The 17831-nt window shown below is 38.9% G+C and overlaps 1 protein-coding gene across 2 annotated transcripts in view; it reads left to right on the forward strand.

Moving 5' to 3' along the window:
• JAM2 (junctional adhesion molecule 2) overlaps positions 1-11185 on the forward strand; it is a 52065-nt gene extending 40880 nt beyond the window's left edge. For both annotated transcript variants that reach the window (XM_010977396.3, XM_031458229.2), the window contains 4 exons: positions 3288-3395; positions 5062-5077; positions 7294-7336; positions 8995-11185. In XM_010977396.3, coding sequence (XP_010975698.1) covers positions 3288-3395; positions 5062-5077; positions 7294-7336; positions 8995-9027 — 200 coding nt within the window. In that variant the 3' untranslated portion in view covers positions 9028-11185. The remainder of the gene's footprint in view (positions 1-3287; positions 3396-5061; positions 5078-7293; positions 7337-8994) is intronic.
• Positions 11186-17831: the final 6646 nt, after the last annotated feature.

Here is a 17831-nt window from a genome sequence, read left to right on the forward strand (position 1 = left end):
GGTTCAAATCCCAGTTCTGCTTTTTCACTATATGCTCTTGGGCAAGTTAATTACATAGTAATATACTGTCCTCATAGAGTTGGTATGGAGATTCAAATAATTAATATTCAAAAGTGTTAGGAGAATGGCATTGGCATATTGTGAGCTCTAAGTATTGGCTGTTTTAACTGTTAATTTTCTCAACCCCCTGAAATACTACGCTTGTACTTATCTAAGAGTAATCACCCCAAAAAGACATGTTAAATATGGTTATGGATCTAGTTTGCTATAAAACATAGCTGCCATATATTATATTTCACAAAACAAGCTTCTTAATGTCCAATAAAATTTGGGCCCAAGAATCTCTTCCGATTAGATGAGTTTCAGAGCAAACTTCTTTCTCATTTTATTTTTAGTAATTTGGTTGAATTCTCTCTTGTATGAAAGCTGTGTGTTTTGAAAACGATTGTGTAATAGAGAGGGGTGAGCTGGAGGTGGCACCGAGGGGTGAAAGATCACTCAGGGAGGCTGTGTCCTGAAGCAGAAGACTGAGGGCGCCCCTCAGTTCAGGAGCCTGTCCTCAGCTTGGTGGAGTCAGAAATTCGTTTTTTCCCAATGCGTTTTGATATGTGGGCATAGTTTGTATTGTCTGTGCACAGTTAAATTCTCAGCATAATTTTTTTAAAGAAAACATAATCCTGTTAGACTACAGGATCTCCTAAAGTAAAAGATATTCAATCGTATACTCTCATTTCCACAAGTAAGTTTGAATTTCAGGTCTTCTTAAAATTCAGGGATACCTACCATTAACCAGACTCATTCAAGTGCTGACATTTATAGTCAAACATAAGCATTTGCTTAAATTATCAGAAAAAAAATCTCTCAATGCTGCTTTGGAGTTAATAGAAAAATTCATATTACTTTTTAGTTTTTCTTTAAATGATTGTGTTTAATTTCAATGCCTGATTTAGCCTCATCTTAAGAAATATTATTTGTGAAGTCATGGTTTTGACATACTAGTTACATTTTCGTAGCATGCAGTAAACAAATACATGACAAAATTTAGAAGCCTGTGTTTCACTAATAGTGTCATTTTAATTTGAACATGATTTCCACATATCTACCCTTTCTGGTATAATTGGCTTCAGAGTCAAAATTACTTTGTTTAAAGCTGATCCATTGATCCTAGGTGTTCACACCCTTGGTTTGGAATTCACATCTTTGGAAATACATAATTCATGAGGTCGCATTTCCAGTTTTCTGAATTATCACCAATAACTTGTAACCAAAACCAGATCTGTTAACCATTCTAACTAAATCCTTTTTGAAATGTAGGAAGAGATAAAATCATGGATTTGCTGATTGTTCCCGAGCCGCTTCATTATACAACTCCAGAAGATTCTACTCACACGTAGCATTTTAGCATTTGGTTCCTTTCCTTTCAATTAGAATAATGATACCTTCCTTTTATCGTGATTTTTAAGAAAGAACAGTATTTTCGTATTTGTTATTAAATTTTCTCTTTATGAGGCATAAGGTGGGCGTATGACTTGCTCAAAAACTCAAAGTAAATGGGCAAATGGGATGAACACAGTTTACCTCTAGCTTAGAAATCTTCCATCTTCTATTGAAAAAAGTAAAATAACATTTATACCACGACTTAGTACTGACAGGGTAAGAGCTTTTTTGGTTAGAATTTGCCTTTAGCTTGAAACCTGCATAGATGTCAAATTCATTGACTATTACAAAGAAAACAGTAGGCACACAGTTTGGTTCTCAGGAGTTTTATTCAGTTATTAATTTCATTTTGCCTTAGACTATGACTACTGTGGATTTTTTCCCCCTCTCTGTTACTTTTTTATCCAAGTGAATAAATAGCTGAATCTCAACCTCCCAATACCCAAGCAAATATGAACTGAGTTTATACCAAGCAATAATAATTAATGTCTTTTATTCTAGTCAAATTACTCAGACTTTCAAAGGATTTATCCCTTTTTAAAAAAAAAAATCAGTTAATATTTGAGAGGTAGCTGAAAAAATTAGTAGCATTTGGCATTTGGAAAAAATTTAAGACCAGAAAGTTTTATGATAAGCAGACTCACTTAAGTAATATTTGTTAAAAAATCTTTCCCCAAATGTACACTGCTTTAAAATATCTAAAATTACTATTGAGAAAATGCTATCTAATATTTTCTCCAACTTATTTAATTTTATGTTAATAAATACTTGCTTTTTAAAAAAGAACCCTTTTGTTCCTTTAAAAAGTGTAGGCTATTTGCATATTAATAAATAAGAAGTGTTTAAATGATGGAAGAGTGTGGCTTATATGAAATCCTTATGGACAAGATGGAAAAATGGGACCCAAATTAAATGTCTAGATGGATTCACACGTAGTTGGATCCCTCACCCAGAGTATGCTAGTAAATTTTGTTATATGAAGAGAGATGTCTAATAGCCTGTTAAATAGTTCTTTCTCAAAGTCATGTTTATCATTTTATTAATGACTTGAATGAGAGTATTTCTGATGCATTTCCCAGCTGCAGAAATGTTAACCTCAGAAGGTTAATCATCTCATTCTTGGGCAACTGAATCAGTAACTGGAAAAACCTCACAAGTTGATAATGTGGTAGTGATTTCAAACTTAGGTCCAAAAAAGTACAGTTATGGTCGGTTAGAGGAAAGCTGACTTAGTAGCAACAGGAAAAAGCCTTGGGGAGTTTAAGTAATTTTTAACTTAATGGGATAACAGTTTAACAGCATATATGTATGTGGGTGTGTATGTGTTCATGTGTGGACACACGCACACCCCCACATAAATTCAAGAAAGATGTTTCTGACATGTAGTTTTATAGAACAGCAGTGGCGCGGGCTTTCTTTGGGGCTGAATGAGTTTTCCGTATTTGGGAAATTGACACAGATGATGATGTAGAGGAATTTTAAGAAAAATTTGAGGGGAGTGAGGCAGTAGAATTCTTGAACTCACTGAACTTCAAAGCTCACTTCCAACCTGATATTTAATCGTATAGGATTACATCTCCACATGAATGCAAGAGAATGCCGTACATTTTTTTTTCTTCTGGATCATAGAACTTTTTAAAATTTAAGATTCTTGCAAAAATTGTTAAATTTTTAATCAATTTTGTACCACGTCCTGGGAATGCGTGAGTTTAACAGGCTTCAAAAGCATGAAACTATCCACATTTATGGTATAGCTCCGAAAGGGAGCTTTTCAGAGCTTTTTCAGTTTAATGACTCCATCTGTCCATCTCTGTGACACGAATTCACACATGGTTTATTCTGCATTCCAGATGATCTCAACATAAGTGGCATCATAGCAGCCGTAGTGGTTGGGGCCTTAGTGATTTCTGTCTGTGGCCTCGGTGTGTGCTATGCTCAGAGGAAAGGCTACTTTTCAAGTAAGTGAATTTCACTCTTTGCTAGACAGCTTCCTGTGGATATAGAGTTTTCTTATGAGACATTGTTTCCCCTAAGAAGTTCTCACAAACTCTGGAGAGTATTTTTCACTGATTTTTCTGCGGTAGAAAATGTTCCAGATGACACACAGGTGAGTCATGAAGCACCTTGGCAGACAGGGAGGAAAGGCAGCGCTGTCTCATCTCAGCATTCCGGGAAACACCACGGCATCCGTGAGAGGCGCCCTGGTACAGCGATACTGAGAGATGCTCAACGTGGTTGGTTATTTATAGTATATGTACACATATTTAAGATCCTTTTAGTTTAAGTTACGAATTGTACATCTCAAGATGTAAATTAATTTCTAGTTTTATGATAAGAAATTTCATTGAAATAAATCTGTGAAATGTTTCATCAGTGCAGAACAGTGGAGTGTTGAATGTCAAATTTAGCACAAATGTATTTAGAAGAGAATTGTTCAATAAAAACTAGAAACCAATTGTATTACAGTTGCTTCTGAGGTTTTTAATTCTTCAAGCTTAGCTGTCTTGTAACTCCCATTTGGGGATACAACAGGTTTGATGTAAATGCGTGAGATTTTAAAATAATGTTTTAGTCTCTTAATGCATTTCTTTACTCCCCGTCTTTAAATTTACCTGAGACCTTAAAAGGTGCAGAACTCCATCAGGTCCATTAGGAATCGTGAATAAAGTAGAATTTTTTAATGAAATAATAAGTTGATAGCATGGACCAGTTTTAGACCCACTGTTTTATAAGTGAACATTAATTTTGGAATTTAGGTTTAAGAAATATTTTATACCAAAATAAAACTTAAATTTAAGAGGGGTTTCTAATAATATCTATAAGTAGGCATTAAGTATTATAAAAACGTTTCCATGAACATGGCTTCAGGGGTATTTCTCTATAATTAAAAATAACTGCTCTGTGAATTAACAGTAGCTGTTTTTTTATATGGTGCGCTGGTCTAGTCCCGAGTAATGTAATCTGGCCGGGTCCCCCTGCTGGTCACCAGTGAAAGTACACTGGTGTCTTTGTCTCTACTTGCAAAGAATATCTGAGTATTTTTACTGAAGACTTGGTAAATTTTTCTTAAAATCCTCAATCAATTAAAGATTTGATGTGAAAATTAGTAGTTCATTAGCTAAAAATGTTACTCCCATTTTCATCTAGCAGAAAACCGTCTGCCAGCTGATTTTCTATGGCTCACGAGCTAAGAATGGTGTTTACAGATGAACACTGCAATCTGTTTGATAATAGAGAACACTAACTTTGAACCCCAATTAAGAGAAATGTTATCCCCTCTCCCAAAAGAACTCCATTCTTTGAATTACCAGACATGTGTTGTAAGACTTTGATTACTATTATTGTATTTTGAATCCATTGATAAAATCTTTGGGAAATTTGTTTTCTCTTTGTTATATAGGTATCTACTTAATATCCTCAATTTTTACCTCTGCCTGCAAAGCCTAAAACATTTGCTTTGTGGTCCCTTACAGAAAAAGTTTGCCAACCCTTGATTTAGAAGGTATAAATGTCAGCAAGTAAAAATCAAAATTGAGAAAAATAAATTACGGCAAAACTCACTTTTTATGAATCTGTATACTATGTAAATTCTTGTATTAATGATATATACTTATTCTTTTGCAGAAGAAACTTCCTTCCAGTAAGTATACTTTCTTAATGCATGCTTTCTCCCATATCAACTACTTTTTTGTTAATCATCCATTTTAAGTCAAAAGTGAGAAGTTGAGTTATTTGTATGGGTTTAATTCTATGGGAAGTGATTCAGATTCATCAGGAAACACATCCTACTTCATGCCTACTTGTTATTTATGTTTAATTACCTACAGAATAAATACAGTCGCTCCTTTGACTTCGTAGGCATTTCTGTAGTACTACTTAAAAATGTTTTTTTCTGTATTTTGCTAAATTTAAAATGTTCAAATAAAATTTTCCCTAACAGTCATTTTTACATTTAATTGAATACCAATTATGTGCCCAACACTGTCCCAGGGACTGACAACACTGCAGTGAATAAAATAGGCCAGAGAAAGCCCTCTGCCTCATGGAGCTTACAATCTACTAGCGAGAGGCAGAAAGCTAACACATACGTGAACTCTACAGGATGTCAGATTGTGATAAGTACTATGGAGAAAAGCAGGTAAGAGAATAGAGAATGCACTGGGAGGAGTGGAGACTGTCCTTTTAAATAGGGTAGTTAGGCAGAAATAGACTAACGGACATAGAAAACAATCTGTTGTTACCAGCCGGGCAGAGGGGGTAGGGATGGATTAGGAGCTTGGGATTAATAGATACACATTACTGTATGTAGAACAGATAAACAAGAGACCTACTGTGTAGCACAGGGAACTATGTTCAATTTCTTGTAATGAGCTATAATGGAAAAGAATCTGAAAAAATATTTATATATCTTTATAACTGGATCGTTGCCGTACACGTGAAAATAACATTGTGAATCGACTGCACTTGAATAAAAAATAAGAATTAAAAGGAAAAAAAACAGATATGGCTTATGTAAGAAGAGAACATGTGTTTCAGTCTTAGTCACTAGCATAAATGCAAAATTCTAAGCACAGCATTAGCAAACCGAGTATATTAGCATAGGGACTATATCATCTTTGTACATAGTTAGCTGACCGCTATAATCAAATGTGCAGATTAAAATAGAATAGATTTTAATAAAATTGACACATTTTACCAGAAAAAAAAAATTTTTTTAAATAGAGTGGTTAGGGAGGGTCTCGCAGATGAGGGGACTTTGAGAAAGGTCTTGAGGCAGGAACACCAAGGGGGCCGTGTGGTTGGAACAGAGTGAGGACAAGGCAAAGCGGAGATAAATGTGCACAAGCAGTGTAGGGGGGCCAGGTTACATGGAGCCTCTTCCAGGCAGTTGTCAGGAGTTCGGCTTTGGTTCTGAGTGAGGTGGGAAGTCACTGGAGACCCTTGAGCAGAGTATCTCTAACCCAGACAATAATCTGGAGGTAGAATCTGTATGCCTAGACACACCTCCCATTTGTCAAATCCATGCCCCTCAAAACCTGTTGGATAATGAATTGGATGTTGCATTAGTTTGTTAGGGTTGCCTTAAAAGTGCCACAGACTGGTGGTTTAAACAACAGAAATTTATTTCTCCTTGTTCTGTTCTGGAGACTAGAAGTCCAGGATCAAGATAGCAGCAGTTACTTCTGAGGGTGTCTTTTAAAGTTGGCCTTCTCCCTGTCTTCACATGGCCTTCCCTCTCCTGTTTGTATCTCCTCTTCTCATAAGGACACCAGTCATGTTGGATTAAGGCCCACCCTAATTACTTCATTTTAATTTAATTATCTCTTTAAAGACCCTGTCTGCTAATTCGGTCACATTCTGAGGTACTGGAGGAGGGGGTGGGTTGGGACTTGAACAGATGACTATTTGGTGCGGGCACAGTTCAGCCCATTAACAGATAGCTAGAACCATAGTCACCCTGTAAAACTTTCTTTCCATAGAAATAAAAATGAAATTTGAGATTATAATGATAACGATTTCAAAATGATAAACGTTAATGAGTTGATGAGCTAAAAGTAAAGTTTCTGGTTTGCATACTCCACAAAAGTTGTTAGTATCAAGCCCTAGGCTATAAATAGACACGGGGTTCACACATACTGATATTTTGTTGCATGGTTTTCTCTGTGAATATTGTCTATAAATAGAAGAAATTCAGTTAGGCTTGCTGGGCGGGGAGGGGGGTTGTACCTGGCTAAGACAAATGTTCATCCTCCTGTTGAGAAAATAGATGGAAGTAGCGTTAACCAAAAGCGGGTATGTGTTTCAGAATTGGCCATGATAATGTAGTAAATATTGTCTTTTCTGTTCCATAAACAGGAAGAGCAGTTCTGCATCTAAAGCCACGACAATGAGCGAAAATGTGAGTATTTGTTGAGCATATTTATAGAACGAATGTGTTTAGGGAATTGGGCAGGAAAAAAGTAATTGTACGGAAGTGATGAATTTTCACTTTTAATATATTTTGTACTAGTGGTTACCGCTGGTCTTTAGAAGGAGCTAAATAAATGTCAGCCTCCAGCCCCTGTCTGGGAGGGACGATAAAGCTGCCCAGCACGTGTAGAACAATGGCGCTTTACCGCGCTATTATAATCTCTCATGGTGTTTTCTATTATTAGTCAGCCTCCTTGGTATCATTAGATCTGGCATTATCAGCTCCACTTTATAGATGAGGTGATTAAGACACAAGTGCTCACAGGAGTACAGTGGCCGAGCTGGGACCCAGGTACCTTGATTTCTTGTCAGGCTGACCAAGCAGATCGCTTCCAGCACATCTGTGGTTCCAGGACTCTTCTGTGGTTATTCAGAGCACTTAGATGTTTTAGGGAAGTGGAATACCCTGTGCCTTTGTTGAAAGGAGCATTTCAGAAATCCTTGAAAAGATGCAGGGATGATCTAATTCGGATGGGTAAGGGACCGTAATTTAGACATCCAGACCATCCTGAACTTTTGCATTTGTAAGCTCTACAGGGAAGCAGTTAAGTACCATTGTTGCTCAGATTTTGTAGCTCTTTGGATGGATATTCAGCCTTCTGGACTATGTTTCAGGGATACACTTGGGGGAGAGAGTTTTTATGTTTTTAGAAGCTAAGTCCTTTCTTGAGAAATGGGGCGCTGGCTCCCCGAATTCCGTGGTCCTCTACAATAGGGATCTCTTAGCTTTCCTTTCAGTAGAGCTTGGGGTGGGGTGTGGACGTCAATATTTTAAACACTGAAGTGACTCTAATGGACACTAACGTGTAAGACCTATGTACTGCTCCACAGAGGATTTTCTGTCAAAAATTGTTAAAATTGTCGACTCCAGAATCTATCACGGAAGGCACTTTATTTCATAGTTTACAGTACTGAACGCATGTTATTCTTTAATTAGCAGCTAAGCAGTATGTAACTCCACATTTGCTCCTACAATTTGTGGAAAATACTCCTTGAGTGTGGAATAAAATAACCTCATCCCATCAAACAGGAAGAGACACTCTGTGGCTGAGCTGGAAGAACAAAAGCCTCTTTCTTTTTCCTTGTCTTCCTCTCGGTTGCCCTGGTCATCAGCTGAGAGCTAGTCCCAGTGCTAGTTCGACCCAAGAGCAGGGTTTCTCGAACTTGGCACTAAGGACATTTTCTTATAGTTCTCATGTAAAATTTATATAAGAAATGACAATTTCTTACAATTCTTATATAATGAGTTCTTATAATTTCATATAGTTCTTTGTTGTGACGATTATAGAATGCTTAGCAGCACCTGACCTCTATCCATTAGATGTGAGCAGCATCACCCCCAGCAAACAAGATTTCTCCTGCTCTAATTCCCTCTCCTACTTCTTTACTCTTTAGGCAATGTTTCAAAGATTCGTCTTCTAGCATTTAGTTATTTTATCCCCCATAAAAACGATTTAATTATGTGTACACTGGTTTGTACCTGTGAAAGTCACAGAGTGGATGTAGTTTTATACTCATAAGACATATACTTCTTTAAAGATGAACTAATGCATGATATTTAAACTCAGTTTTTCTTTCTTTTCCTAGGATTTCAAGCATACAAAATCCTTTATAATTTAAAAGAACCCCACCTTTGAGATACACCAAAACCACAGCTGTTGCCCAAGTTATTTAAAGATTATAAAACTCTGCTTTGTCTTACATTTGCAAAGAGATCCATGAGGAGATGAAATGGGTATTTCATTATAATCTTTATGACTGCTAAATCACTTGAAATTTTTATTTTACACAAATAGTTCTGTCAGCACCTAAAATACAGTCTGGTTTCTTATGTCTGGACGAAGTTTTAAAGAATCAAAATACTTTGTAATATTGCGGGACTTGTGAAACGTTAAATATCCTAACTCCTAGAGGAAGTTACTAAAATGTATCATGTTGGTTGTGAAATTAATCCCCAAAGCCTGAAAATATAAACTGCATGACCCTCTGTGTGAGATTTAGAGGGTTCAGAAAATATTCTGACAGATCCAAAAGGAACCTCTGGTCTCATATCTACCAGGATCCTCTTTTCTCCCCTAATATAATCCTGACTCCGCTGCTCCTTTATCACTAATATATCCACAGAAGGGAGATGGCGGGACTGGGTCTTACACCCAAGGATTTGCACTCTGGGTTTACTTTCTGAGAACTGAAAGCAACATGAAGAAGAACATCTAATGACCAGAGCTCACTCACCAGTGTGTGTCAATGATTTCTTCATTAAACACTGTTTTGAGTCACACACAAACCCAAGCGTCTTATTTCACCCCCAGAGCTTCCTGTCATTGCTTCCTTCCCCAAGGCCCCCTTGAAGAGCAACAGTGACCCTGACGTCAGAACTCACCACTGGAGCCAACACACAGGACCCTGCAGGTACCTGTCCCTGTGTGATGGTGACTTCACATCTCTCTGTCTCTCAAAATCACGCAGTGAATTCTGTGTTGGCCTGAGTCCCTTGCTCTTTGGCTAGTGGTCTGCCGATCCTGCTTACGGCCAAGTCAGGGATACAGAGGGGAGGAGTGGCTGTCGCACAAGAAAAATGAGATGAAGCAGCTCGGTGTGGCTCCCCCAACCTGGAGCCCTGCTTGAGACTTAGAAGACACAGGAGAAATGAAGTGAAAACTGGGCCTGATCATCTGGCTTCTCAACTGATATGTCACAAAGACCTCCAGCTAGTGTTACAACGTGAAAACTCCAGTGACCCACGTACTAGGGAGAGCAGTTAGGCTGTGTTCAGTTAGGAATGATCATCTATAACTTATGCTGATTATTCAATTCATATTAAAAACAAAGCATGGCTAGGGCATTTCCAATTCTAGGCAAATCTGGAAGACAAGGTCCCTCACTACCTTTGACAACTTTGAACACGGTTACGCTGCTTTGAAAGGAGCCCTGCTTTTTTCCCAATTGGCAAAGCAAATCCCCAGGATTCACTGGACAACAACTGGATTAAGTCCTCACCAGGTGCCTAACATATGCCAGGACAGCAGGTCACTGGGAAGATGCCTGTTGTCAGATTGCCTGCCCCCACCCTCCATCCCTGCCCCACTTACCCGTGACATTCAATGCTTTTCAGCAGACCCCTTCCAGCATTTTCTGTAAAGGGCCAGACGGTAGATACTATAAGCCATACAGGCCTTACGGTCCCTGTTACGGCTGCCTGGACTCCTTAGCTCTGTCACTGTGGTATGAAAGCAGCCACAGACAACAAGCAGATGGTCGGGTTTGTGTTATTTACAAGAACAGCAGGCACAGCCAGGATCTGGCCCACACGTGTGGTTTCCCAACTCTTGATGGTGGAGCATGAAACAAAGCACCCATCTAACACCTTTTGTCAGAAATTAAGCTAAATGTTGTCCATGCTTTGATTTGCTTTGGCTTGGGGAATGCCGTCCTCTGGCATCGCCGAGTACCAAGGGGATACGTGAGGCTCCAAGATGCCTCTTCAGGCATCCCTACCTGCACACAAGATCAACTTCTTCAGCGTAAATGATGCAGATCCCTATTGTGGGGGAAAAAATAAGCGGTGCCTTAGCTTTCCTAACAGAAGAAAAGCCATATAAGCTAGAGGATTCACTGTATGCAGTGTCAACGTCTAGTCTCTTATGTCAAACACACATACGTTACCTTAGAATATTGTAAACAGCTAAAAAAATCACTGTGCAAAGAATGCTTTCTCCCACATGTAGGATATAGTGTTGAGCACTCATTTTCCAATTATTAAAAGTATATCCACCTGGGTCTGGACTTGTGTTTCTCTTTGCTTTTATTTGAGGGGCTTGCACACTGACAACTGGTAGAATCCCATTATAACTCTTAAGAGCATTTTTATTTTGTTTTTGTGCAGTGAAGTTGTGTTGTGTAAGGGTGAGGGCTCCCGAATCTTTAATAGCAGGTTTTGTTTTGTTTTGTTTTGTTTTAATTATTATCGTTGCTGTCGTAACTAGACTTAATTTATTTTCAGTTGGAGGTTTAACCTAACTAAATCTGGAACAACTGATTGTTTTTCCATACAGCTTTGCGAAGAACTTCCTTCATCTCACAGGTGGTTTTGTTTGATTGCAGGCTACGTTAGTAAAAATAGCTGAATTTGTTCCACTTTTCACCCCACTGACTGGTGCAGGGGAAGGCATCCACCTATTGTTCAGTAAAACCCAGGAAACACTCCCTCTTACCGTCCGTGGCTACAGGGCTAGCACGTTAGCGGCTTGAGATGAGAAGCTCCTAGAACACCTCCCCTTCAACCTCAGTAATCTCTGGCCCGTCCACCCCTCCCTAATCTCACAGCCTGTCATGTTCTCTGTCTTCCCTTTTCCCTCGCCCAGTCTAAATGCCACGGTGGGCCATTTCATCCCTTCACCACAGATGCCCAAATCTTTCATCTTATTTTTGTCAAGATTGAAGCTAACCACGATGAATACATTTAAATTCTATCACTACCACTACACCCTCCCTATCTCTAAACTCCATTTTTAACCTCCCGTTTATTCATGACACATTTGATGACTGTCACTACTTTTATCTCACCTGTCTTCTAGGAACTTCCTTCCTCAAGTACCCTCTCTCAGCAATTTTTTTTTCTTTGAGTTTTAGAAATAATTCCTATCATACTTAAATCCACAAATTCTATAAAAGCAGTATATTGGTAATACCATATTTTTTTAATTTTAAAAATACATATATATTTTAAAACTTTTTAAAATTTTTATACAATTTTAAAGGTTACTTTCCATTTACAGTCATTACAAAATATTAGCTATATTCCCCATGTTGTACTAACATCCTCGAGCCTTTCTTACTTTGTACCTCCCACTCCTCCACCTCTGCATTGTCCCCCACCCACAACTGATAACCACTAGTTTGTTCTCTGTATCTGTGAGTCTGCTTTTTTGTTATATTCATAGTCTGTTGTGTTTTTTTAAATTCTACATATATCAAATAGTATTTGTCTTTCTCAGTCTTATTTCACTTAGCAGAATGCCAAGTCCATCCATGTTGCTACAAATGGCAAAATTTCATTTTTATGGCTGAGTAGTATTCCACTGTGTGAGTGCGTGCACGTATGTGTGTGTATACAAACACACACACACACATACCTTTATCCAGTCATCTGTTGGTAGACACTTAGGTGGCTTCCATGTCTTGGTAACTATAAATTATGCTGTTGTGAACACTGGGGCACATCTATCTTTCTGAATAAAAGGAAAAACAAATGAATGGAACCTAATTAAACTTAAAAGATTTTGCACAAAAAGGAAACCATCAAAAAACCAAAAAGACACCCTACTGAATGTGAGAAAATATTTGCAAATCAAATGACTGATAAGGGATTAATATCTAATACATAAAAACAGCTCAAACAACTCAACAGCAAAAAACCAAACAACCCAAATTAAAAAATGGGCAGAACTGAATATACATTTTTCCAAAGAAGAAATGAAGATGGCCAATAGGCACATGAAAAGATGTTCAACATTGCTAATTATCAGGGAAATACAAATCAAAACCACAGTGATATATCACCTCACCCCTGTCAAAGTGGCTATCATGAAAAAGTCTACAAATAACAAGCACTGGTGAGGATGTAGAGAAAAGGGAACCCTTGTACTGTTGGCAGGGATGTAAATTGGTGCAGCCACTGTGGAAAACAGCATGGAGGTTTCTCAAAAAACCAAAAATACAACTACCAGATGACCCAGCAATTCCACTCCTGGATATATATCCAAAAAGACCAAAACCAATCATTCTTACTAGCAATTTTAATCTCTCCTGTTCTAAAGGCTCCTTTCCCCCTCAGCCTCTCCCTCTCCCATGCCATCAGTCCAACAGTTACTGCGGGGTTACTCTCTTGATCATCATCAACTCCCTTCTCTTTCTCTCCCATCCCCTTGCTAAAAATCTTTCACTCTTTTCTTTTACATAACCCCTCACAGAGGTCTAAACATTTTAGTCTGAAATTCAGGGCCTCCCCCGACTCCCACACATACGGATCTGGTCATATTGTCACATCTACATGTTCCGCTACTCTTAGTTGCCTTATGCACCCATCAAACTGAACTAAGTTCACTCCATCTCAACAACCCTTTTTACCTCCTCCTCTACCTGGAACACAGACTCCTAATCACAGGATATGTAAATTCTAGTTCCTCTTCATGGCTCAGCTGGAATTCCATCTTCTCTATGAAGCCTTCCCTGGTGCTCCCCACTAAAAGAAGTTTCTTTCTTTGAATTTCCATAGCACTTGATTGGTTTTCTCATGGCACTTTTGGTTTTATTTCACAATACAGTTATGTATATACATCTCCAGCATCACTACCTATCTAGAAGTACTTTGAGAAAAGAATCATGTTTTTATGTACATCTTTAGAAGCCCCGAAGTATTTAACTGTATCTAATGTGTAGTCAGTGTCTAAAAAATGCTGAATTTTTAAAGATCAAAATAGCACTTGTGAAAGGGTCATTTAAAGAGTATTTATTGATAGTTTTTCCAGATTTAGAATATTAATAAAATGTTACATTCTGCAGTGTTATAATCTAGTTCATTTATTATGCAAAGTTACACAAATTATTGTTCCATGAATTAAGGCTGAAGAGAAATTATTTTCCTCTTATCTTACTCCTTTTAGTTATTAGGCATCAATTTCCACATAGTTCTTAAAAAGATCTTAAAATATTTCTCCACTCTAAAGTTTTAAAATACAACTTTCTATCTTGTTTCTTATTATATTATGAGCTTGGGACATTTTGGGTAGTAGTAATTGGTCAGGAAATTTAAGATAAACTGTAAAATTTTATATACTTGTACTTTTATTGTTGATCCTAAGTTCGTGTGCCCCAAGCACAGTGAGGTCAGAGCAAAATATGAAAGTTTGGAGCAGAGAAAGGTTTACTGCAAAGGCCATGCAGAGAGATGGCTTGTGCTCAAAAGGCCCAAACTCCCTGAGGATTTTCAGTTTTTTAAAGGAAAAATTTGGGGTGAGGGCTTCAGGATGTGTGACTCTTATGACCGGTTGTGGTGAGGTAACAGGGTGATGTCTCTGGAATCTCACAACCTTCTGGTTCCAACCAGTCTGAGGTCTGTGTGCTTGTGGTCAGCAGGTAGCCTCCGTCCTCCACCGAGGTGGGGGCTTAGCTTCTGCAGAACAATTCAGACCCGCATCAGCCTGTTCCCTGTGTCCCTCAGGAGGGGCCAGGAGTCCTGGGACTCTGCTCTCCTACCAACTGTTGAGCCTGCTCTTTGGAACTCGGGGAAGGCCTAGGAGGGAGACTAAAGCCGTTTTTTTCTCCTACAAACAAGAAACAGGGGAAGTGAAAGGGTTTTTGTGCCAGGGAGTGCCCTACAGGGTCCTGTTTGGTTTCACCTTCTATTTAATCTTATGTATTACTTTTTAGTATGTCATATTTTTATTAACCAAGTTTGAAAAAAAAATGTACTAATTAAGACATACTAGTGTATAATGTCCTTATACTTTCTACTAAGAATATTCTCTCAAATGAATAGTTGTGTCAACCAAGGATTTGTTAAAATACTCTAAGATCACAGGCAGATGGTTTTAAAGTTCCATTTTACAATGTTTTCAACACTGAATGTGCTTCTTAAAGATGGCATAAAAATTGAGATTTTTCTTAAGATCTGTAGTTGGATTCCTAAAGTTGCCCCGTCATTTAACTTTTCAAGTTTCTGTTCCTTCCAAATATTTAACTACCATGAATTATACTGAAGTTGCTGTAGGTCAAAAAATTTATTTTTCTCAATTTTAGGATAACATATAGCAAAGAGAATGAAAAAAGTTTTATACATAAAGATATGATATATTCATGAAACACATTGTTGATTGGGACTTCTTCTATTGCTGGAAGGCTGAAGATAAATACCTCACTTTCTAAAGAAACCCGTAAGTGATCTGGGTATAAATGCCTGCTTTGATGTTTAGGAAGAGACAGTGGTGCTACCCTGAAATTATTACCCTGGTCCTCTCCCCTTCATCCCACCACACAAAGTCCATGAACTTTTATATATTGATACCTTCATTATGTACAGGGCTGAACTGGGGCTGGGGGGCGAGGAATGGACAGACACAGAGAACAAAGTGTCCAAATTGTGTTAGTTTGTCAAGTTGTGAGTTCTATTCCCCAACTCATCCCCAAGGCTAGTAATGAGAATTTTAAAGAGAATCACCAGCAAAAATTGAAGGCACCTGCCAAGAAGCAACTAGCTATTTGAGCAGTGAAGGAGAGTTGGAAAAAGATATCCAGGGAGAGAGCAGGGGAAATGGTGAGGCGCCTATCTTCCCACAATGTCTCAGGGCAAAGATGTAGGCATCTTTGAAAGTAGTTGACCTTGAGCTTTCTTGTCACGTCTGGGAGCAAACATCTGAAACAGAGACTGCAGCCTGTACCACTGGGGTGGGAGCTAAGGGGAGTCTGGAAGAGGTGGACTGGACTCTACCTCCCATTTAAGGTAATCTGTATAATATGGAGACTTTCTAGCCCAAAGAGCCCTCCAAGAACTCACACATTAACCCAACCAAAGAGAGCCAGTACTTATACAGGCCTGCTCCACCAAGGGCACCGACAATCAGAGAAACAGTAATAGTCAAAAACAAAAAAGAATCCTACATTGAATGGATTTAAATAAGTAAAAATTGCCTAGAACAGAAGTCCTCTTTATTACCATTATTAAAGGTAGCACTGGATAGGCAACAGGCAGGGACCTGTCCACTTTCAGTTCTCTGTACCTTTCCCCAACTCAAATTCACTCTTCTTGTAAGTACAGTCTTCTTAGAACTCCAGTCAGACTGGATTCAAGCTCACCCTAACAACCTCATTTTAACTCAATCCCCTTTAAAGGTCCTACCCTCAAATACAATCACAGTGTTAAGTTCTGAGACTTGGGGCTTCAACGTCTGAATTTTAAAGGAACACAATTCAGCCCACACCACCAGGCAAGGGAGAAAAATGCCATTTAAACAGCTTAAAGCCTAGAAGGTTGAGGTTACTTGTAGTAACACATAAGGTGGCCCCAAATGGTAAGTGCAGGATGAGCAGCACACTGACAGGCTGAAGTGACAGAAAGGCTAGAGGTTGCATATTTGGGGCAACCTCACCAGAAAGAGGAAGGCGCTCTGAAGATGAGGCCTTGGTTAACATGCATGACTTGAAGCACCACTATAGCATTCCGTTGGAAAAAACAGAGCATTTCTTGGGCCCAAATCAACTATAGACACATAACCCTATGATGCAGTGCACAAGAGGAGGGTGCTTAACACAGTATTCTCGCAGTCAGCCACGAATCGAGTCCTTCTGCTGACATAAAGAAGAGACTGTGATGTTCAAGCAAACTTCAAACAGTTTTGAGACAGATTAAAAAAAAAGATGTGAAGAAATACATATGAGATGATAAAAGGTAAAATTCAACCAAACTCTTCAGTAGGAGAGGGCTGCATGCGTGGAAAGGGTCGGTCCCTTCTCTACCTCGACTGGCAGGGGCACTGCTGACCCCAGGCTGCTGGCCGGCCACAGCGAGGTGGAGAAGAGCCATTTCAGGGCAGGTCAGAGAAAGGACCTGAGCTAGACCTCCTCAGGTACCTTTCATGGTGCCGGAACCCAACACGGAATTCCATGTCATCGCCTACAGGGACTTAAGTAAAAGTAGTTCCGCTGACCCTCACTGCTTAGTGTCATTTGAAGAAAACTGGGTGGTTTCCTCCTACTACTTTACCGTCCCCAACTCCACTGCTTCACATCTTACTGTTTAACCACACTCACATTATTAGGAAATATTTGTGGATCTTTTGAGAAAGGTATTCCTCACCAGGTTTGACTTCAGCTAATATGGCACACCAGACTGAAATATACTCTTTTTTTTTTAAATGGAGGTACTGGGGATTGAACCCAGGACCTCATGCATGCTAAGCATATGCTCTGCCACTGAGCTACCCCACCTCCCCTCTTCTGAAGTGAGCTAACCTCACAAGGAAGGCTGCTTTTCAGACTTGACAGTTTTAAAGAAAATCTCTAAAGCTTTATTAAAGACCCATATTTACTGACCCAAGTCAGAGACTGTCAGATACAAAAAGGCACAGCTGTTTTCCCCCTTTAAAAAAAATTATTAAAAATAATTTCCGAGAGAGCCACCTAAATTTTGATGTGCCTGGTACGCCACTTACCTGGCACATTATCTGCTGGATCTTCCATCACTTGGGCGAAACACCACCTTTCAGCTTAATCTTTTAAAGGAAGTTCCTTGTAGAACCCTTTTCTCCCCTGCCCCCAGCTTCCCACTATCCACACGGCACTCAAACAGACTCTATGACCAAACGCTGCAAAGGAAGAGGAGGGATCTGGGTTACTGGGAAAATAACAGCATTTAACATACAAGGAGG

This window comes from Camelus dromedarius, chromosome 2 (genome assembly GCF_036321535.1).
Source record: "Camelus dromedarius isolate mCamDro1 chromosome 2, mCamDro1.pat, whole genome shotgun sequence".
Taxonomy (NCBI): domain Eukaryota; kingdom Metazoa; phylum Chordata; class Mammalia; order Artiodactyla; family Camelidae; genus Camelus; species Camelus dromedarius.